The sequence below is a fragment of the Battus philenor genome, unplaced genomic scaffold (assembly GCF_028537555.1).
Source record: "Battus philenor isolate CCGP_79_NKW_IND1 unplaced genomic scaffold, ilBatPhil1.0.hap1 SCAF_19, whole genome shotgun sequence".
NCBI lineage: Eukaryota > Metazoa > Arthropoda > Insecta > Lepidoptera > Papilionidae > Battus > Battus philenor.
In genome coordinates, this window is record NW_027181681.1 from 8,621,630 (window position 1) to 8,645,805 (window position 24,176).

The 24,176-nt window shown below is 32.2% G+C and overlaps 3 protein-coding genes across 5 annotated transcripts in view; 1 reads left to right on the forward strand and 2 right to left on the reverse strand.

The window, feature by feature from the left end:
- Positions 1-1,148, reverse strand: part of LOC137921396 (synaptic vesicle membrane protein VAT-1 homolog-like) — a 29,131-nt gene extending 27,983 nt beyond the window's left edge. For both annotated transcript variants that reach the window (XM_068764137.1, XM_068764136.1), the window contains exon 1: positions 807-1,148. In XM_068764137.1, the coding sequence (XP_068620238.1) occupies positions 807-1,051 (245 nt within the window). In that variant the 5' untranslated portion in view covers positions 1,052-1,148. The remainder of the gene's footprint in view (positions 1-806) is intronic.
- An 886-nt stretch (positions 1,149-2,034) lies between these two features.
- LOC137921447 (putative ribosome-binding factor A, mitochondrial) lies at positions 2,035-12,888 on the reverse strand. Its single transcript, XM_068764212.1, has 6 exons — positions 12,742-12,888; positions 12,475-12,670; positions 12,043-12,211; positions 11,777-11,916; positions 3,406-3,663; positions 2,035-2,249 (listed from the first exon to the last, which is right to left on the reverse strand). The coding sequence occupies exons 1-6, from the start codon at positions 12,834-12,836 to the stop codon at positions 2,070-2,072; spliced, it is 1,038 nt and encodes a 345-aa protein (XP_068620313.1). The 5' UTR covers positions 12,837-12,888; the 3' UTR covers positions 2,035-2,069.
- On the forward strand, positions 3,447-23,961 carry LOC137921446 (retinoblastoma-like protein 1). Of its 2 annotated transcripts, XM_068764211.1 has the most exons (20): positions 3,447-3,500; positions 13,293-13,434; positions 13,623-13,759; positions 13,846-14,049; positions 14,160-14,350; positions 14,582-14,742; positions 15,154-15,289; positions 15,531-15,610; positions 15,888-16,051; positions 16,148-16,358; positions 16,953-17,162; positions 17,943-18,075; positions 18,653-18,742; positions 19,465-19,598; positions 20,013-20,192; positions 20,375-20,501; positions 20,587-20,684; positions 21,325-21,486; positions 22,352-22,506; positions 23,208-23,961. In XM_068764211.1, the coding sequence occupies exons 2-19, from the start codon at positions 13,297-13,299 to the stop codon at positions 22,502-22,504; spliced, it is 2,709 nt and encodes a 902-aa protein (XP_068620312.1). In that variant the 5' UTR covers positions 3,447-3,500; positions 13,293-13,296; the 3' UTR covers positions 22,505-22,506; positions 23,208-23,961. The 2 variants fall into 2 exon arrangements, with proteins under 2 accessions (XP_068620312.1, XP_068620311.1); XM_068764210.1 differs by lacking the exon at positions 3,447-3,500 and having other exon boundaries at positions 13,189-13,434.
- Positions 23,962-24,176: the final 215 nt, after the last annotated feature.

A 24,176-nucleotide genomic window follows, 5' to 3' on the forward strand; every position in this document is an offset into this window, starting at 1 on the left:
CGTTCCAACGTACGGAACAAACACCTAAACATTACATTATTTAATTATCCTTCTCTTACCACAACGAGACAATTGCTTTCTTCTAACTGGTCTCTTATTTTAGATTATTGCCAACCCCAGTTAACATTAGCGAGAAAAGCGGCAGATAACTCATTTGTCGACACAATTAGTGCACCGACGCGCCGTGATTCGTACTGAAGTTATAAAAACAAGAAAAATATCTAATGATTTATTTCAAATCGTTACAACTCAGTCGCTATCGTTTGGGGTAACGTATACTCTATACAAAATAAGAAAGAAAAAAACTGTTTGTTTGAAACTATAAAAAATTAAAAAATGACTATCTTTCGTTGCCGTCCTTACCACAGTAACCCATAATCTCATGATGGTTAATGTTAAATGTCGTGTGAGATGTAAGGGGTACAGCTACGAAATTTCGAGGCTGCGAAGCACGCAGCTCCCGGGCGCCAGATGTTAATGAGGTGGGCGAGGCTCCGAGCAAACGGGACGCGCCCGTGTGCGGCAAGCGGTGCCACTAGGTAAGTAGGTATGAACCAGTCTCCATGAAATTACTATAAATCCTCACTTTCACACGTTCTCAACTATAAATTGTATAAGTAATGACATCGAACAAAAATTTCTGGAAAGTGCATGGGTACCCAAAAAATCAATACCAATACTAGGTCTTTACAGTAGCTTCAGAAAAATGTATGAAACAGAATTTATTTGTCTATCAATCTATATATATATATATATATTTTTATATAAGGAACAAAAAAAATTGTTGTAAAAAGATGGTAACTTACCAAGCCTTCACGCGAATCAGGACCTCCCCTTCTCCGACAGTCGGCTCTGGTTTTTTGAGAATCTTAACCGTTTTGAGTCCGCCGAAGCCGGTAAGAACGACAGCGCGCATCTCCTTAGGTGGCGGGGTCTCTTTCTCCTCGGTCGCCTTTTCCGGGGTCTCCTCTGGCGGTGTCTCCGTGGTTCCATTTTCAGTGGGAGTCTTCTCGGGCGCTGGGGCCGCGGTGGTTTCTGTGCTTTCCGTCATGTCTGCTAAAGGAAGTTCGGTGTGAGCGATGCGGTTAACGGACGCGCAGCGAATGAGCCCCGGTGAGCAAGTGGCGGAAGCCGGCCGGCGAGACGACGCGTCGCGGAACGAATGAGTGGAGGGAAGGGCGCAGCGCGCGCAGCGAGGGTGCAGGCGGAGGGGCCCGAGGCTGGGGAGGGTAGGGGAGTAGCGGGGCGGGTAGGCGCGGGGGCGGGGAGCGTCGTGCGCGCCCCCGCGCCGCGAACAGGTGGCCGCCGGCCTGCCGCCCAGCCGGTCCTCCTCGCCCCCACCCCGCTCGATATTACTCTACAGATTGTACACAGGACCTGGATTAACTTTATTACTCCGTGCCCGACATAAAAAAATAACATATACAACCTATACTTCAATCCCACTCCTCTCCGTCTTCAGTCTCCAGAAATCGCAAGTGCTTAAATAAACTGGACGTGACTTGGCAGCAATATAACTATTATTTGAAAATATGTTACAGAAATCGATATCACGGCGTAACACATTGTTAACCTGTTTATTCGAAATTTCTGTGGAAAAACTAAGCAGGGATACGAAAAAGAAAACACGAAGCTATTTAGTACAAACACCAATCCAATTTCTAATTATACGTTCAATTAGAGCAGTTTTCATAACACTAATATGTATTGGACTTGGCCAGAATTTTAGTGGTAAAGTAGCCGTGCATATATTCGTAGTATTCACATAATCCTCATAAAAACGGAGCTTGCATCACTGTGACCATGTTTAACGCTTCTTATAGGATAGAATATAAGATTTTTGTTATAAGTTTAAAAATCTAGCATACAATACTTTTCTAAGCAATTAAAATTGCAGTGCTTATGGCCATACAATCCAAACCTCCAGCAAAAGTACTTTTATTCATATTCATTATCCAATTAATATAAATGATTATTAAACTAAGAAAAATTATAAAGGGTCATGAAATAAAATCACAATTATATATAGGCTTTTATTCACATGAAATGTTTAATTCTTAATAATACTACTAAAACTTGGGTTTTTCTATATTTTCATAACCAGTTTCATCAAAAAAGAAGTCCTCGAGTTCTTCGTAATAATCATCGCCATATTGGTCTTCCTCTTCATACGTATCTTTTATATCGGTAGCTTCTTCGACAAATTGTCTTAAATCTCGTTTCTGCTTTCGTAGTTTATTTTCCATAATCTGAGATATAAAAAATCGATTACAGTAATCTTTTTACAAAGAATAAAATAATTCTGTAACTATGACTAATCCATCGCGATACAATTTCCATATCGGAGAATTAAAGGAACATCTTAAAGATTTATGCGGGATAACCAAATTCGAATCAGGCAATGTTCAGCGTGAAATTAACGCAACATACAACGCTACGCGGATGACTAAAATGCCCAAATATCTTTAATTTAAATTGAAACTGGTTTCCATGCCATTTAAGACTTTCACTTATAGTTTAAAGGTGAATGTATAAAAATGCTTGGTACGAACATGGTGCAATGTCCACCACAATCACGTTTTATTTAACAAAAATATTGAAAAGAACATTCCTAAAATTTTACAGTCGCTAACATAATACATTTAAGTAGTTTAAAAGCATAGTAGATAAACAATATAAAAGAAATTCTACAAAAACGATGAATGTGCAGACGACTATAGATATATTTTACTATAATCCTTCCATTGTGCTTAATTACGGTTTTTACAAAGCAAGAAACGAAATTAGCAATTTCGTGGAAAGGTTTAGCTATGAGCTTTTGATGCAAACAAAAGAACAGCCCTTCGTAAAACAATTGTAGTTTATACATCGTCGTATAAATATCCTTTTAACTAAAAAAAAATATGCGCTTTCGTATTACATTTTTCTAGGAATTAACTTAAAATGTAAAACAATTTATAAAAAAAATAGCAAAAACCAATGAATAAATATTATTACAGGTAGAATAATAATGTTGAAGTGAAATTATTTTAATTCAAATTTATTTAAGTAGATCATTTTTATTTAAGTAGGCATTTAGCTGTAAGCTACCACCGTCTCTAAATGTCGTCTCTATGCTGAGAACAGCCGGCCAGAAACTGCACAGTTGCTCTTCTTAAATTAAATTTTATTATTATTGACGTATAAATTTATAATATCAACCATATTGCGGTCAATTTAGAACTGTTGATTGCTATAATAAATTTTATTTTATAATATACTTTCAATTTTAGATTTCAAACTAAAAAGAATGAAGTTCTAAGATATGTACCGAAACTTTATACATATGTTTATACTCACATTAAAGTGCACGGAAAGTGCAAGGATTTAATGCACTCATAAAATTTTATCAATTTGATAACTTACTTGTCTTTTGTGTATAAATTCTGCCAGTTGTCGTTTTTGTTTATCAGTGTTCACTTCAGATACTTTAGACTGAGGAGCTCTGTACGATATTACTGGTGAGTTCTCCGTAAGCCTACTCCAGGCGTCTTTATTTCTGGTTCTCGCAGCAAGAAGCCTATTCATGATTAATGCGTGATCCAAACCATAAACGTTGTGCGTCATTTCCGGTATTGGGTCCTCGAAAATGGGCAGGTCATCTTCCAGCTGCGCTATTTTTGCCTGGAATATCATTTATTTATTTATTCACATCATAATCGACATAGGATTAAGTGACATGTGTATATCATGAGAGGAATGTCCGAAGAAACCAATTTGATAGAAACTAAAATTAGATTGAACTTCCCTATAAAGTATCGTTCAACTTAAAGCAAAAAAAGAAAAAGCTATCTGTAATCATTATTTTTATTAAGTCAATATTTTGTATCAATGTCCTGAACAATGTGTCACCTGCGGTCTTTGTTCACATGCTTTAAATGAATTAAGTTACGACAAACTTCGATAACGTGGTATTTTAAAAAAACAAATTTATCATGCAAACTGTACAGGATCTACACCATACAGTTTTTATACAAGATATTTCATTCCATACAATGTCCTTTCATACATTTCGCTAAAATTGACTCGTGACAATTATCCATTATAAAGTAATCAATAATACATGTATGTATAGCGACAAAAGGTGTCATGGTAAGCCCCTTTTTTTCGAATTTATGCCCTAATAAAACCTGAATAACTGCTACTATCATTTTGTTCTTTACTGCATTTACTTTTCGTTCACTAATTATCCACATAGTTGCGGTGACTCAATACTGAGTCATGGGCGATGATAGTCGGAGTTTTTGTACACTGTTTCATTTGCGATTAAAGATACATAGTAGATGTTTTATTTTTTGTATGCTTAAAAGCAAAAGTTATTTAACCCCTTCCATGCTGTGCAAGTAACATCCATCCATCCATTTTTACCGCGCAACACCTTATGTTAAATTTTTCATTATCTCGTTACATGGTGTTTTCAATTACAGAATAATCTACTATCCATAGTAATACATCATATTTTTTACAAACCATTATGAATAAAAATAAAACTGGCTGCCATCAGCTCTCGTCAATTTAGTAATAACATAAATATGACTGTCGATTTTGAAATTAACAACAAATCAATGTTCTGTATACAATAACGCTGCTAAAAATCAGTAATTTAAAAAAGAATCAAGGAACTCAAATCCAGACAATCCTTTTTATTTTTAAATAATCTGATTAACGAAGCTTTTATTGGCAAGTGAACATTATTTTTACCAGGTAAACCTGTTATTGCAAAAATCTTGGAACAATGCATGACTACATGCTTTATCTTTCTAGAATGATGATATGTACACGAAATATGGAACGTTCTCAAAAGACCGAGTAATTACGTTTCATATTTCTTCTTATTATTTAACCGAGATAATTGCGACAGAGATACGTGTGTTGAAAAATTATAGTACAACAGTTCAATGCTTATACAGGTGATTGGTTACGGGTGTGCTCGTTTGTCAGTAAAAGATTTAAAGCTTTCACACCTATTTCCAGTAACCCGTAATTAAGTGTTAATAGCCCCCGAAATATGCTACATTGATTTTTTGTTCTATTGGAATGCGACGGGCCAATAACTTCTGGCAGTTTACATTCTGCAGGGACCAATAATAAATATAATTAATAAATTAATTTTAAAACGTAATAATCCCAATTTCTAAAACGCTTTATTTACTAAATTATGATATCATTGTGAATTATTCCTGAAGCCATTTCATTTATTTTTGGATAGCGTCTACCATATAGTAAATGAAAGGAGCTTTTACACATCTAACCAATCACCTTTTATATCTAAACCTATAGAATTCAAGGTTCTTTGGTCAATTTCGCTAGTTGATAAAATTTCAGTTGATTCCAGTTTAGCACATTTGAATTATGAGATATGATTATATCACCTTTACATAGTAAGGTTATAAATAGAGTTTCCGAATGAATCACGAATAATTTGCAATACGTGTGTTAGTTTAATACGCTATAATGATTTCCTTATCAACCTTACAAATAATCATACATATAATATGTACCGTCTGTAATTGTCCTTAAACGGACGATAAGGACGCAAAAATACATAATGAATTGACGTAATGGTTCACTTTTGCAATGTCACAATGTGAAGGAATTAAGTGTTAGTAATAATAAATTTAAAAACATATTCATAGTACTCATAGAGGTTTTAGCAGAAAATAAAACCCTAGCACCGCATTATTAAAGAACAAAAGCTATTCTTGTGTTCACGGTAAATGAAATTTGTCCTTAAGTTTACCTAGAATTAAAAAGATAAATATTACTTTTTAAATGACACAAAACAATTTCCTCGGGGTTAGATATTCAATTTTCTATTTAATTTTTTTGTGGCGTACTAACAATAATAATAATAATTAGCCAGTGCAACTAAAAAGGTTACGATTGCTTATTTAACTTTAAGTGATAGTTTATTATCAAAGAAAGCACTGACAATAACAACTACGCAGTGAATTTATATCGGAGTGTCGTAGTAGAATCAATTTTTGAAATGCGCACAATGAATAACATACGCAGTATATCGAAGGTGAAACGATGTAATACGTCTGCTACGTAAAACGCTGTTCAGTATACTGTACATAGCTATACTTAGCCTGGTCATAAATAGTGAAACATTAAAAAAATATTTTACATTTCAGTTTGGAATTTGAAGTTCTTTTTTTGAATATTTTACGTGTTTTGTCATTTTAGTCAGTTTTGTCATATTAAAATACAGAGGGAACTGAATTATTGTAATAGAATTACATTTCATTCGAATGTAATTTTTAAAATGCTCCATCTACTTGGTATTATTATATATAGGCGAATGTATCGGACTATCAATACGTACTATGATGCCTCCTCTGTTTGTGATAGAAAAAGGCAATCATAGCAGTAAAGAAAAAATAGAAAAATTCTATATATATATATATGTGTTTGTAATCTTTATATATCAATATGTGTGTGTGTAAAACAGTTCTGCAACCCATAAAGCAAAAAGCTGCCGAAAATATTATTTACTGGGGAGACAATGTTTAAGTTGCAGTCATGTAGCAATCATATATATGTTAATATGGTATAATATGGTATATATGTCAATAAGCCGGTAAATAAATTTTCGGACCGGGTTATTAGTTACCGTTTAAATTGTCGCAGGTCCATGCCAGTAACAACTAATTCAGACCTAAAGGTTTTTAAACATCATCATCACATTCATATTGTAAAAAAATGTACAATGAATAAAATAAAAACCTTTTTACCTCTGTGCCTAAGTAGGTACTCAGTTAGTAAATGTCTTTACCTATGATTGACGACCCCCCAGTTAAATAGGAGCGAAAACATAATTTAACACAATACCAATATATAAATGTTGCATCAGTTTAACATACTCTACAACTTTTTACTGCTTAATTAAGATACTAATTCTCTTGTCGAATGTAATTTACGCTAACTTTAATTTCTGTTAGATGTCGGTGCTGTTAGCAATGTGTAGCTGTTACAGCTTCGTTGGTCACAGAGAAACCTCAGCTTCCGCGTGATTATTTAAATTTCTCCCACTACTTGTTCTGCCCGCTCGAATGTTATGTGGAGCGTCTGTCTCGTGTACTCTGTTTCTTTGTATCTCTAGGTGGTATGGGGGGGGGGGGGAGCAATCCTAGTTGAGTAGCTTTTGCCGTTGTTATGGCTGCATCTGTAGCTCTCGGTGTTCCAGTTCCATCTTTCTTAGGTTTCTTCTTTCTGGCGGCCTTCTTGTCTGGGCGTTTCTACTCTTAAGAGGCGGCCCTTTAGAAAAGTTAACCACCGATATGGAATTTGCCGTTAAGATAACTACTTGTTTATATGTGTATACAATAACAATATACATCGATTATCACATTAAAATATATAAATAGATATGAAACAAAGTTGACAATTATTGTGCATAAATTGACTTGATAACACTAGTAATTTGCCTTGAATCGAAATGTAATAATAAATTTATAAATTAATATTTTACTCCTGCTCTTAGTGTTTAAAACAAAACAATAATATGTAGACTTACAATGCAATAATACATAAATTGTCTTATTTAATTTGATATATTGATAAAAGTTTAAACAAATTTTAACATGTTTAAATTGATAATATATTTCAACACTGCAAGACAAAAAATACAGACTTTCTTTTGTTAGTATATTGTAAAATATAGTTATATTTTGTGTTTAACAATATTTACCCGAACTGACTAAGCTACGCTGAAAACCTCTTTATTTTTAATATCTGCAATGTGTAGTAAATTCTTTCGATCACTACAGTATCACATATTTAAACTTTAGATATCAATCTATAAGAATTTTTTTATAAAAAAAATATAACCAATTGGTGTAAAAGGTGGTAACTGAATAGTTTCGATCACATCAAGAAGTTTTCTATGAAGAAAAAGACAGATTCGATAACTTTAATGCACTAAAAAACCATTAGAACATGAAGATCTTTACTATAACTTCTCATTTTTTTACTACACGGGATGGTGGGCTGATTCTATATATTTTTATAATTTTGCAATAATATACTACTACTAGATATACACTATATTATTAAAACATAGTTAATATTATTTAAGATACATGGTTATGGGTATAGAAGTTAAAGCTTTAAAGGGGTAGAATGTATAGCACAATTATCAGTTAAAAGGTCTATAAGTTTTACGCCCATTTCCAACTATCACGTATAAAGTGATCACTCTGATGTATGTTACATTATTTATTTTTTTCTATTGAAATGCGAAAGGTTAATAACTTTTGGCATAACTAAGTCTGCATGAACAGAAAATAAACAATAATTAATTTTATTATACAGTATTCCGAATTTTAACAATGTTTTTTTTTACTATTTTTCATTATGTTATTTATTCTTTCAAAAACAATATATTTTTGGATGAATGACTGTAAATGTAAAATACATTCACCCTTTTTTAAGCTTTTACACCTATAACCAATTTACGTGTATCTTAAATAATATTGACTAAGTTTTAATAATACCAGATTTACTGCAAGGATTTTCATAGATATTTGTTAACAGTGGTCGGTATGTTTCAATTTGTAAAATAAATGATTATTCGTGGTCGGATAAAAAGATAAACGATTACCATAAATTAGGCGACAATAGAACGCTCATTTCACTTAATTATCATTGACTTAAGTAGCCCTCAGGCGCCCGTATCCGTTATCAATAAATAACAAGGATATTAAGGCTACAGCGAAATATACCTCATTACAGTGACTTGACTTTCTGACAGAGCGTGCGAAACGCATATAAGTTGGTATATTATATTCCATTTCATTATGACCCATACATGACGACTTTAACATATTCATACTCCTTATTATATTGACGTGATATAAGCGTAGGCATACCAACTCATAACAATTATATTTTATTTATATCTCATCTTGATAATAGAAGGTTCAAGGTCCACGAATGAAGAATTCATTATTAAAAAAAAAATTAAAACCGAAATAAAATCTGGTTTTAAATAGATTATTACCTATTAAAATAATTTAGAAATGCAACAACATGATTGTTCATCATACTATTTGTAATTACATACATAATCGTAGTTTATTCCTTAACAGATTAGAGCAGCAAATATCTACGTGGCTTTGCTAAGCTTAGGTAGAAAGTAAATGGATGTTCCTTGTTCGAGACTGGCGTCGATACGCTATGGCGACGTTAGGGACCGGGAGCTATACTAAGTATGAACATAATACGCGTACAGTACCTACGAAGCTGCGAGTGCGATCGATACAGCGGCGCGACGAAGTAGACAGCGAGCGTATGGATGTATACTTCTACACTATATACCATCAACGATATATTCCTTGGCTTTATTAAAATACTCTCTCTTTCTCTCTCTCTCTGCATGTATTATTACGCATAAAATACTTCAAAGCCTGAATGCTTTTAACTTTTTTAAACTTAATAAAAGTTGTTAATGATAAATTACAATGTCCTTGTACACCGACTGTAGGACATGGGCTGTCCCATAGATGGATGGTTAACGATAAATACTTCCATAAAATTATACAATACATAAAACGACTCTCGAATTATGCAACTCGATAAGAAATAACTTTAAATATTCTTGTATATAATATGTTTTGTTGAATGGTGACGTAGTTTTTTATAGTTTGTGAAAATAAAGGAGTAAGGGAAAATTACATGACATTAGGTAAATAAACCTACCTGAAATTTACATAAATATTTTGACGTTTTTTAATCAACCAATTGCATACTACTTTTTGCCGTATCCAGATCGACAATCTTTTGAAACAATAACAGTGAAATATATATGTATGCTTTCGAATTGGCTTTGCTAAAAACTAAATCAACATCAATGTACATTATATTATAAAGTCCTGTTTAAATATATATTTATACATAGTATTATTGGCCCCCTTATTTTTATCCGTATACTACTGCCGGGTTAGGAATGACGATTCTATCCAGAAGATAAGATCGTAGTTCTCTTTTAAAGTTAATTTTATGATTTTAATCGCGTGCAAATCCAAATGATAATAATCTCTTACATATATAATGATTAAAAAATAATATGCTTTATTGATCAATCGTTCCAAAAATAGCTTTGTATTTTTTTCCGAATGTAAAATTACCCCAGGCATCATGGAAGGATAAGGTATACCTTGTCTCAAAAAAGATGAATCAATTTTATGTAAGCGAAAACTGGGTTCAATGTTATGTTTCTGAAAAACTCTTACTTTTATTTTAATAATAGAAGAGCGAAAGGCTGTTGTACTATTCACAAACAAAACAAAAAAAAATTATGATAAAAATTATAAAGATAAATTTTTATTACATATTTTTTTAAATAATCTAGTAAGCTAAATCGATACTTTTTCGCCTCGTATTGAATGGGCTGGCACGTGCATAGACGTTAGGCAGACATGTTTTACAACAAGTGTTTTTTACATAAAAGAAAAATTCTTTTTATTAACATGTATATATACTGTATACATAAAGATTAAAAAAAAAATTGCTAATAGAACTTGAGGTCACTTTTTAGTTTCGTTTTATAAAAAATAAATTATATTTAATAATAAATAATTAATACATATTGCATAACACTCATTTTAAGATATGTTTTAAAAACGTTATTTAATATTTATTGGAAATTGAAAATAAAAGGAAGGAAATTGAAAATAAAAAAAATTCCCTCGCTATTTGCCATTAACATCAGAATGTGATCCTAGTTTAATAAACATGGTGGTTGATTATAGGTGCAAAAGATTTAAATGGGTGAATGAGCTCATTTCCTCTCAATTAATATATGGTACATCATATCCAAAAAGCAATGGTTTTTGAAGTAATAATTAACGTAATTATAGCAAAGTGAGTGTTTGCAAAATTCTGAATACTACAAATTAAATTAATTATTGTGTTTTATCTGTCCCTGCTAGAGTAGATAGAGTTTCAGAGTAATGATTTTTTACAAGATTGGAAGTAGTTGTAGAAACCGAAAAAAGAGCTTTGCTAACAAATAAAATCAACAAAAATAAAAAAAACAATCCCCCAGTGTATAATAAGCTTCACTTATGAATTAACTGTAACTGTTTTATTCATGTACTATCTAAATTTCTCAATTTATGAAAAATACATACAACAAACAGTTAACAAATATTATAAAAAAAAAATAAGTCAATGATAGGAATATATGAATACATTTTTTAAAATGATTTTATTTTAAAAAAATATAAGTTTGTGAAGTCTAAAATAATTACCAATACCCAGATTTTAGAACATATTGCACATTGGAGCTCTTATTCTGATGCAGGAGGTAATTGAACTTTATTCATTATTACAACAATAATAATTTACTAATTAGGTGTATTATTCTGTATTATATTTAATTTATGTCTATATGCATATTTTATTGGCATATGGAAATAAACATGGTTACTTACATTTATCTCAACAATGAGAAAACACAAAAAGCACCCAGCTGTAAAAGCGGCAAGGGAAGACATTTTCAATGTTAGGGAAAAAGCATGTCACTGATTGTGTGTTGTTACTGATGTATTTCGTGTTTTGTTTTTAATTTTGTAGGTATTGTTACTAAATATAAATTTAAGTTTACTTTATTTATCCATGCAGAGCTTAAATCTGTGATAAACACATTATACAGGGGAATGGGATATGTCTTGTTGATAATTGGTACCCAAACCTACAGAAACCAAACATAAATCAAGTTAAACAAATTTACCTTCATTTCAGGTGATAGCTTTGTGTCTAAAGTAAATTCACTCTTCATTAAATGTCCAATTTCAGTAGGAGTATAATCCTCTCCATAATCTGCTTCAGCTAACCTGTGATCTAGATTGATTATGTGTGCCTCTTGTTTGTCTGGTAAAACATGGAGACAAATCATATTATGAACAAATAATATTGCAGTTCAAAATAAACTAAAATCTACAACCATCTGTTATTCTTCCCTCTAAAAAATGATGACAGAAATCTCCTTATACTGACCTTTAACAAAAACAATATAAGGAACTTCTCCCATAACTCTGAGAGTAGATAGCTCATGTCGTAATGGTCCAGCAATTGAGTTAAGAAGGCGTTCAGTTTCAATGTCTGTTGAATTACCCTTACACACCCAAAATACGTTAACCGTTAGAAAATCTGGAGTTACCTTCACCTAAAATCATTTTATAATGTTAACTTTCATATCAAAATTAGTAAGGACAAATTAATATTTTAATAGAGAAACATATAAAAACAAATTGTACAAATTAGGAATAATTTAAAATCTACAAAGGTATTTATGTAAACTAAAACAAATATCCTGAAAGATTTAAAATATTTTCCTGTAAGGTGAAAAGCCTGAAAGAATAATCCTCATAAAGGAGAAAGAAAACTATAATTTGCTTTTCAAATACAACTAGACTTTCACTTTATTACCTTTGAAATTTCTATGCCCTTGCCAACAAGATTCATTGCTACTGTACCAGTAGACATAATATCGGTTATGTATTTCATAAAAGTTTTGTTCAAAACTGCCACTCTTCTCATTCCTCGCTTTCCTGGTTCAAACTTTGTTTTAGTCAAACTTTTAACGCTGGGCATTATACTTTGACTTTCAGGCGCGTACCACTGCCTAAAATAATTAAAAGATGAGAAATAAAATGACTATGTAATAAACATCATATTAGGAACTAAAATCGTTACTTTTTATTTTTGGGATTGATCATTTTTGTTAGTTTAATTCCTTGTTTTTTTAGACTGTGTAATGCTATGGACACGTGATAAAAACGCCGAAACATTTTCAGCTTTTAGTAAAAACATTCAAAATAATGAGAGGTTGTCTGTCACAACGACAAGTATAAAAACAACAAACAATCTGACATTGCTATCATATGATATTTGATTTTTCATAGTAGTGGTTGCAAAAGGTACGAGTCTTTCGGCACAAAATAAATTCAAAGAAAATTACATTAATATAAATACAGAAGAGCCATGTTTCGTTAAAGTCACGACCAGTTCCTTGTAAGAAATTTAAAAGATTACTTCAATTGATTTAGGTATTTAGTAACCATAAAACACTAATTATAATTTTTGACTTTGACAAATGGCTGAGCGCGTGTGGGAGGAGAGAGTACACATCTTATTCTTCCCGCCAATGAGCTGTCAAAATAGGACAAATTTGGGATAAGTTTTATTTAACATCTAGAATTTTATGTTTCCTTTACAAATTTATATCAGCTAAAATATATTTATAGAACAATGTCAAAACAAGAAGAAAGTGAAGAAAATTGGGTTTCTGCTTTGGACAATCTGTGTTCAAAGTTAAACGTAGACCCTCTAGCAGCAAAGAAATCAAAGGAATCATTTTTAGAAATTAAACGCAACTACACCTTAGATGTAAGCATACTTAAAATTTTTGATAAATTCTTTATTTTATCTAGAGAGGTATGAAAAATAAATTGCAAACAAATGAAACTACGTCTTAATTATGCTGGTTTCATATTGTTGCTTTTATTTTGGTCTCTTTTCTACAATTACTGTTGACGATGATCTTTTGTTTTTAATATTTTACTTGGGTTTTACAGGGTGATATTCAACACTGGATGGCCTGTGCACTGTATGTAGCATGTAGGACATCCATTACGCCGACTGTACAATCAGGCAAGGTTGTTGAAGGCAATTGTGTTAGTCTTACGCGTCTTCTTAGGCTCTGTAATATAAGGTTGGTACCAAATTTCATTATTTTTTTAAACATATGATTAAACATATTATTTTGTTAATTATCACCTCATCTTTTTTTATTGACAGTCTTATACAATTTTTTAACAAAATCAAAAACTGGATGGAAATGGCATTAATGTCCACTGACTTTAAAGATAGAATCACACGACTAGAACATAAGTTTGCAGTATCTACAGTTCTTTTTAGAAAATTCCAGCCAATTTTCCAAGAAATATTTTCTGGTTTAACTAATGAACCTATGAAGTCTAACACAAAGAGTAAAAAACAGAAGTAAGTAAACATGTTATCAATAACACACAAAAAAATAATCATTGTATATCTATAAATATAGAGATTATGTTCACTACAAATTACCATCAAGTCATCATTGTTTATTTCAGATTACAGCCCTGTACAACCAATGCTCTGTTTGAATTTACATGGTGTTTGTATATTTGTGTTAAAGGAGAATTTCACAATTCTGCAGATGACCTTGTGGATATGTATCATGTGCTACTATCATGTTTAGACTTTGTATTTGCCAATGCATTTATGGCTAGACGCATTGATTTGATCAATCCTGCATTTAAAGGTAAATCTCTATGCATTTAGCTCACCTTACTATAATAATCTACCACAAATGTAAAATTAATATAAAAACTGGCTAACATAAGCTACCTCAGAGGTATCAGTTAATCTTTTAACAGGCTGATTTTTTAATATCTCCTGATATCTTTCTAAAATTTGTCAGTATCTTTGAAAATGTATTTTAAGAAATAATAAATTAATAATATTCATGAATAATTGGTTTTAATTATTTCAGGCCTGCCACATAATTGGTTAAATGATGAGTTTGAATTACCTAAGAAAGCTCCTTGCATTATATCGGTATTGTGTGAAATTAAAGAAGGTTTGGCAGTTGAAGCTGCAACAATGAAAGAGTATAGTTGGAGACCTGTAATAAAATCCTTTTTTGAAAAAGGGGTGAGTAATAGCATAGGCTATACATAGTTATTTGTAACAATTCATCACTAGTAAATACATTTTGTAACATTTTTGATTTAAATTAGTAAATACCAAAATATAATCACGTAATAAGAAATTAGTTACAAATACAATCAATACAAATATTTAAATATATAAGTTATAGGCAACTGATGCTATTGATTCATTAAACTTCAAAAAATAGCACTTAACAGTAATTATTATGATAATGCATACCTTTATAATGAATTTTCGAAAAAAAAAATTATAATACATGAAACAAAGCCTTTAAGCAGTATTTTTTAATTTTAATATCTAATATTATTGCTATAATTATAGAAAAGTAAATTCTTACATAACTCTGTGAAAATCAATTTAACTATTAAATAACATATTATCCTTACTATTTAGATTTTAAAAGGCAGTCCTAATCATCTAACGGGACTTCTAGATGTCGGAAATTTTGATGCTAACCTGAAATCTTTGAATAACCTTTATGAAACATATGTCCTCAGTGTTGGTGAATTTGATGAAAGAATATTTTTAGGTATGTATACTTTTTCAATGTTTTAATTGTTTTTTTTTTAAACTGTTTGAACCTATGTAAATTGTCATTGTCATTCTTTATATTAAACCAAATGTGAAATGTCTTCATTTATTCCTTTAAAACCATTATTATTTTATTTACTCACCAAAGAAGGTTCTTAGTGTTGATTTTTGTTAAATTAAATCTTATCAATAAGTTTTTACTTGTATCTTGTAAAAAACTTTTACATATTATATTACAGGCGAACATGCTAATGAGCAAATTGGGACAAAAAAAGTTTCTGGTGATGAAATTACACAAGTCATTGCAAGTTTTGGACCTGTAAGTGACTTGAAATTCTATTTGAAATGTGAAATATATGTCATTAAAATAATCATAATTTTTGTTTGTAACTTGAAAATGTAGCACAAGGAAATGATTCTTCGAAACTTTATAGACAGCACTATACAAGAAAGTTATACACAAAATGTACATTCTTGTAGTGTATTAGATTGTTTATCTTCAGGGTGTTTTAGCTGGTTGTAGTGAGGTGGTTTCAGTGAGCAATGATTAATTTTGCATAAGGATTATGTTAAGGGAGTAATTTTTTTAATTACAGAGTGGAAGAGCATGCCCTGATACACCTCTGACGGGAAGGTGCTACCTGGCAGGAAGAGAGGAGCTTACGCCAGTTTCAGAAGCAACAAATAGCTTGGCACGGCTGGCTACTTACTTGCGTAATGCTAAGCCGTACCCATCAACACCTCTTATGCGACTTTTCGCGTAGGTTTTGTTTTCAATATTAAATAATTTTTTTTAATAGTTTTTGAACTCGTAATTAAATTAATTTCTTAAAACTACATTTTATATTTTTTCCAGTGAATGTGGTGTCACTGAAGAAACAATTAATACAAATGTGATAAGACCTTGTAATGGTTGGGTGGAACAATTTTCTCACAGTCTGCAGGAGTGTAAATGCAGCAAGGAGACAATTAACTTCCGTTGCAACATGGTTTCTTGTCTGTACTATAAAGTATTTGAACACATTATCAGAGAGGAACACAGGAAGAAACCACAAGTGTCTTTACAGGTAAATACTTTTTTTAATAAATTACAACATACCAATAAATCCGCTCAATTATTGCATGCTATGCGCTCATAACACTACAAATTATGACAAATAACGATATGGATTATTTGTGAATATTTTTATGTACCTCTGCATGATCTAGCAATGATTGTATAATATTATGTAGCATTCAACATTTGGGAAATTAACTATTAAACCTTACAAATGTACGGTCCAGTATCTATACATTTGACATCAACTTACAAAAGATAATATGGATAACCTTTATAGAATTTTTAACTAACTTCTTATTGAGGTGATAAAATTATAAACTAAAATAACAATGAATAGAAATATAGTTTTTATTATAGTTATTGATAGACAGGACTTTGTGGGACAGTCTTAGGACAGGTTGTCATAAGACTGAAGGAGACTTCCAACTGATCCTATTGGAAATCCATCAGGGAGACCCATAAGCAGCAGTGAATGTCCTACAGTTGAAATGATGATAATTATTATTCATTGATGTATCAAATATTTCCTTTTTTTACAGTGAAAATCTCATTTTAATTTTATTTACAGATTTATAGGTAATAACTTAACTTATTTTTTCAGATCTTATTATCACAAGAAACATATCAACTAACTGTATTTGCTTGCTGTACAGAGGTGGTTTTGCATGCATATGGTGTACACTCATTACGTTTCCCCCGAGTGTTACAGATATATGGATTGAGTGCATTTCATTTCTACAAAATTATAGAACTTGTTGTTCAAGCTCTTGTTGATAAACTTAGCAGAGATGTTATAAAACACCTTAATGCTGTAAGTAAAAGCTTAAATGTTATAATTTTGCACTGGAGCTTTGATGAGGACAGTAACAGAAGTCCAAAAGATAATAGATGTTTGTAATATAATATGGAACTCTAGCAAGTTGGCAATTGAAATAAAATATTCAACTGCTTTAAAAAAACTACACTCGTCACTGTTTCTGCGAATGCTGGCCAATCACTGGATGAAAAACAAACAGGCTGCCAGGGATAAGACGCAAAGAACAAATGCATCCAATCCTAATCCGCTGACGTGTTTATTCCATATTTTAGCTAGTTATTAATAAGGATCAGAAGGGGATTATGCAGCCTTTGTTGTTGTTGTGTGGCCGACACACTATTTGTGTCCCCAACCATCAGCAGTCGGTGAGCAGAAAACTGTGCCTTGGATTCCACTGCTCTCCAAAGCATTCGATAATTCTGTCAACAAATTATATCTGACTAGCGTACCAAAACAAAGCTACTGTTCCGACCTATCCAACATCATAACGGAACATGGACAGACCACTCCATGATATGACTTTGTTCGGTGGGTGATTACAAGCCAGGGCATTACCCTACCACCAAAATGTTACCACCATCCAGGTGTCCCGTGCAGGATCTCTAGGGTAAACCTACTTCTATGGATTCTAACCCCCAACAGACATCTAGCCATCAACTACAACCATCTGTTCATCTCAATATCTTACGGAAGTGATTAAGATAGCTCTATATTAGCTAGATGAAAAAAAGTCCAGTATGATTATTTTTATAACAAATTTATTTTTAATTGAAGGTTGAAGAAGAAGTATTAGAATCACTTGTATGGACTTCAGACAGTCCTTTATGGGATCAACTAAGCAAGACCCCTGTGCCTGCTTCTACGGAAGTATATGTGCAGGAATCGCCGCTCTTTCGACGAAACATAGGTAAGAATTAACTATGTAACTTTACTATAAAACATGTTTAAATAGTCTACTAGACTTTTTTATATTATTTTTATATTGTGGAGAAAACACAAATATTTCAAATGATACAATGTTTGTAATTTAGTATTATTATTGTTACTCTAGCACCTATATATAAACACACATAATGTATTATACTATTTTAACGCAATTAAGTTCAGTTATTAAAATATTATATAAGGTTTTTTTTGCAACATGTCCAGCGACCATAGAAAATCAGCAATGCACATGCTTTTTGTGCTACATATGTCCGTCCCGCTTACACCGTGAGATTTGTGATGATACACAAATATTTAATTCTTTTTTTGTTCTTATCTTGCACAAACAAATTTTTACAAGATAAAATAGATAATTTATGTGATCAAGTTTTTCAAATAAACATCATAGACAATAAATAGTATTATATGTTGTCTTTATTAAAGTATTTAGAGTTTATTGAGTTAGTTTAATTTCTGAATTATATTTCAATCCCTATAACACTAAGAAAACCCTGTCAAGAAGTTAGTATAATTAAATTATATGCAATGGTCTCTTTCAGCCGTAATAGACCGCTACCTGGCGCCAATAGCTGATCAAGCTAAGAAACAGCTCTTTAAGGACAACATCAAACCTGGCCAGTCACTTCTGGGTTAGTAAGATCTTGAACATGATAATGAATTGTGAAAAATTTAAAAGCTTTTACATATATATTACTCAACACGGAATCTTTATGACAAAACTTTTTGAATATCAGTGAAAATGTGACAATGTCTATTTCAGTTTGCACTTGCCTTTATTTAAAATGCTACATTTATTTGTGAATATACAATCGATTTGTATTTGCATAGTGCAAACAAGTTACCTCGCTCGTATGTTTAATTTCTTTAGTACGCCATGACGCGTGCCCCTAATGATTATTCTGTGGCTTGTTGACTTACCGGACAACTATGCAAATGAGAAAGATTTTTTTAACCTCGTCATCTGGGTATTGGTAGAAAAAAAAACCATTACTTGCACAACATTAAAAAAAAGAAGCGGTATGAAAACTTATCTCAATTTAAGAAAATTTAAGGACGTGTTTACATGACACCAAAAAATTGTAGACGCCAAATAACCTTATCTAATAAAAAGCCAATCAAAATAAAAAAAAACGTGTATTGATTCTGGCAAATAAAGTATAAGTTGAAATTTCCCTGTCATCCTCCAAATATATACAAGGCTCTATTTGAAGACTATATTGTGGTGCCAATACAATATAATTACATATCGCTAACTCAATTTATGTTTTTTTTTGTATCAAAGTTTTCCTAAGATTGAGATAATGTAGCAGTAGTATGACATTAATGTTTTCATTCATTATTAATTTTCCAGTACAAAACACAGCTGCCATAAAACAAGAGCCATCACTATTGCCTGCCCCGCTGAACAACGCATCAAATGGCGAGACGACGCCCAATTCAACGCCAAAGAAAGCACATAATTCTTTAATACTTTTCTTCCGGAAGGTATTTCTAATTTTATTTAATATAAATTAGAAATTTTTGTCAGGTTTCACACGAATTGGCTAAGCTACAAAAGCTAGGGTTGAAAGATCATCCACCATCGTCTTCAGACCTTTGGCCTACTGACTTCTTTTTCTAAAATTTGGATGATTTCTTAGCAGTTGCCTATAAAAAGTTTATATCCCCCCGTAGTCCTTACTTCTTTAAGAAAGGCAATAAAATATTATCACTGCACTGGCAAAGGTGTACTAGTAAAAATAGAGAAAACACTAACTTTTTGTACACTAAACATTAATTTCATAGGAGAACCTAATATTATAGTTCAATATCTATATAATATATTAATCAGAAACATGTAGGATTAGTGTTATTCCAGCATTCCTTTCTTTTAATTATACCATTTTAATTTAATTTCAGTTCTACAGCCTTGCAGTAGTCCGTATGATCGACTTATGCACGCGGCTGCGGCTGACTGATGAAGAGCTAAAGCGAAAGATTTGGACGTGCTTGGAGTATTCCGTCATGCACCAAACTCAACTCATGAAGGACCGGCACCTTGACCAAATACTCATGTGTGCTGTTTATGTTATTTGTAAGGTCAGTGATACTTCAAACATATTCAAAGCTGTGTTACACATTACTGCGTTTTCCTTCGGTCCTAACATATATTTCTATGTACTAGAGTTGGTATTTTACTTATGGCAATAACTGTGTTTATATATATTCTTTGAAATATTTTATTTAGGGGCCTCGGATTTGACCCATTACAAATATTCCAGGTATCAAATAGTACAAGCAATCAAGTGGAGAGAACATTTGCAGACATCATGAAATGCTATAGACAGCGGCCACTTGCAGATAATCATGTATATAGATCAGTTTTAATTAAGCAAAGCATGGGAGAAAGTAAGTTACTAGTTGAAAGGGCTGGTTATAAATATTATCTTTTTACCAAACTTTGTACAATTTTAATACATATTTATCCTTTCAGATTCCCCTGAAAGAGGGGATTTAATCAATTTCTATAACAAAGTATATGTGCAATGTATGCAAACATTTGCGCTAAGGTTTACTGGGAAACACAAAGATGTAAGCAATTTTATTTATTTCATAAACTGTATGTTAACCACAACACCATAAAAATCACTTCCTAATAAATTAACAGCATGACATATAATTCCAAAATTGAGTTAGTGCTATGATTATCACCATTTTAGCCATAGAATGTTCACTAGTGGGCATTGGCCTCTTCTTTATATATCTAGATTTCCGAAAGCGCCCTAAATCTAGTTTCTTCCGGCAACTTTTACAAGGTCATCTGTCACTTTTTGGGTGAATGTCCTATGCTACCCTTGCCAGTCCGTGGTCTCAATTCCAGAACCTTAGGGATCCCGCGGCTATCTGTTCTATGTTTTAAGTTTCCTGCTTAATGTTACTTTAACTTGCAAATTCACTTAGAGAGCTTTTGGTTACTTTCGTTCGTCTATGGATCTCTACATCTCTGATTCGACTTTGCAGAGAAATCTCGAGCATAGCCCTTTCCATGGCCCGTTGAACGACTGACCTTGTCTGAATTAATGAACTGTGTCTTAATATTGCTACCAAAATTACGCATTTTTGTTGTGTAGTTGGATAAGCAAAACAAAGGTAGCGATGTAAAAATAAGATAAGAAGATATAAAACTGTTTTAGAATTTTAACTATAGCAGAGTATTATGTTGGTTTTACAGGAGTGCAGCCTTTCGCCTTTGCCGGCTGGGAGAGGCGACGCCGCGTACTCGCCTGCCGGGCAGCGCGTGTCCGAACGCCACCAGCTCTACGTAAAGCCACTCACGACGCCGCCCCCCACTAACCACCACCTCACTTACAGATTTAGCCGCAGCCCTGCCAAGGTATTGTTATTTCTGACTATAGGCTTTATGGCTTAAGGGCTTTGAAATTTATTGTAATTGTTGTAAATTCATAACCAAAGATTAAGTATCCATAAGAAAAAATATTGAGTTATGGAAGTGAATGTTTTAATTTTACAATTGGCCGGATGCGCCGATGAGACATAAATTGAGTCAATTAGCTCAATAATATTCTAGGAAACAAATATTTTACGAACAAATAGCATCTAAATAATTTATGTACCATTAAGAACACAAAATTTTAGAATAAATATGATTGATTAATTAATGTCATCAATTTTTATCTAAGGCGTATAGAATAAAAAGCAGATAAATCCACATACTGTCAAATTTCACTTGATAATGCCAACCTAACCGTCACTAAACTTGTGAACAGTTTTTTTAAACATTCGACGTCTAAACCATGCTACATCTGTCACAAATTCCATTCAGAAAATCACCTTAGAATCAAAATTCAAGAAAGTTTTGTGAAAAATCTGTCATTCTTTACGCCTTATCTACACTGCATAGTATCTTACATACTTTACATTGAAATCAGGGTACAATTATACTTTAATAGATATTTCCTTCATACATGCAATAGAGTTAAATTAGACTAAAAAAATACATCTGCAGGAAAAATAAACAAAAACATTTAGAATGTCAAGCATTACCGCTTGCATGTTCTGGAATCTAGATAGTCGAGATTTAAGTTCCGTTTGATATTCCATTAGTAAACTCTTACATTCTAACCAATTTATGCTAAGAAAAATGCCGGAAAGTCAAGTCCAAGCCCTTGGGTTATCAAACACAAATGAGTTGAATGGTGCTCTTAAACATTACTATACCATATTTACGTAAACAACAGGATCTGCACGCTATAAACACACTGGTGTCTTGCGAAGTGGGTGGCATCAAACGCAGTGCAGAGGGTGGCGACGTGGTGAAGCGACCGCGCTGCGCGGCGCCCGGCGTCGCGCGCAAGCTGCAGGGACTCATGAGCGATCGTCAAGCCGTCTAAATGTACTCACTTTTCATATAACACTCAATCAAACTTTGCAGTTTGAATACCATATCAAAAATCGAGCATTTCCATATAGCTCACGGGTGGGCCATCTCTCACTGAAGCCACGAGAGTCATCCGCGAGCCACAAATAAGTTTAATCGGAAACATATTATTGCAAATATCTAATAAAACAATGCATATTATTGCAAATATCTAATAAAACACCCAGGAATAATCCACATGGCCCTGTTGCGCCAGTGGACGGAGAGGTTTTCAAATCCATTAAAAAGCTTAAGGCCTTTTGCTATATCTCTGAAAGGAGACTAATTTTTATTATATGTATAAATAACCGCATTTTTAGATTGTAAACCTCAAATAATAAAAATAATTGGTTTCCTGATTTTTGCCTAGCAAGAATGGAGTACTATGCTATGCTTACCGGTAGTTCTTATTTCATATTTGTATGTTGTTTCTTCCGGATATAAAAGTGAAGATTATTTAAAAAAAAACTATGAACCATTGCGACAAGCAATGCAAATAAATTTATAAATGAGGAATGTTTTATTATACATTACTATGCAGTGGTGCCACAAGATTTTTCATTAATAAATGTGTTGGTCGTTAATAGACAGCTATTCAATTCTTTTTTTTTTCAATTATCGTTTTTTTTTTTTCCACAAAAACCTTTTCTAAAACATGGGTCTCTTTTGTTTTTCAGATAATATAATGATGACACACATGCCAGTCAAGTGGGACATGCAATGGATTTATCTTGTAGTCATATTTATTTTTATTACCAAATATTTGGTTATGCTCTCTAAATGGTTTCTTTAGTTTGAGTAAAACAAAAACTGACAATATAAAATTAAATCAATTGTCAAATTTTAAAGTCACAAACCAGGCAGGCGCTGTCTTTGTATTGATTTTAGAATCCATTGGCGTTGGTGCTAACAGAACGCTGTCAGACAGACGAAAAGCTGACGGTGATTGCAGCGACAGTAATGAAGTGTATTGATCTCATTTCTTATTTATGTCTGTTATTTATATTGATTGCCATATAAAGCTTGTTCATTGCTGTGTAAGTTTTAAGTATGATTTATGCATATATAGAAATTGTATTGGCTGTGGATCTAGTGGAATCCAATTTAATTGTAAGCCAGCTCTGTCTGTGCAGCATCAATACTACCTTAAATAACTTCATTGACTAAGAAAAATATATTTTGTATAGGTAAATCACTTTTAAATCCATATTAATCATTAGTTTGGCTTCTATTGCTTCTGACAATCATCAATCATTGGATAAAGTGTTATAAGTTCCTCACGTTTTAGCTGAATTTTAAAGTATTCAGTTATAAATATATTTTGCTTCCATTATTTTTAATTATTATTAACCATTGTATGTGTGATCAATGTAGTAGTATAATCAATTTTCTTTTAACGATTAAATAAAATTAAAATGTATATTTCGGACAAAACTGTGTTATCATATATTCATCAAAATATTACTTTGTAGTATAATAAAATATTATCCTTAGTCATTTTTCGTTTAATTTCTACATATAATCTAACTCGTAGATGTGAATACTTGTTTATACTATATACACAAGGTGGGCGAGGAATTTGTTAAAATTTAAATTTCGCAAGCCATGCGGGGAGGGCTCTTGCTTTCAGGACGTTTCTCTGAAAT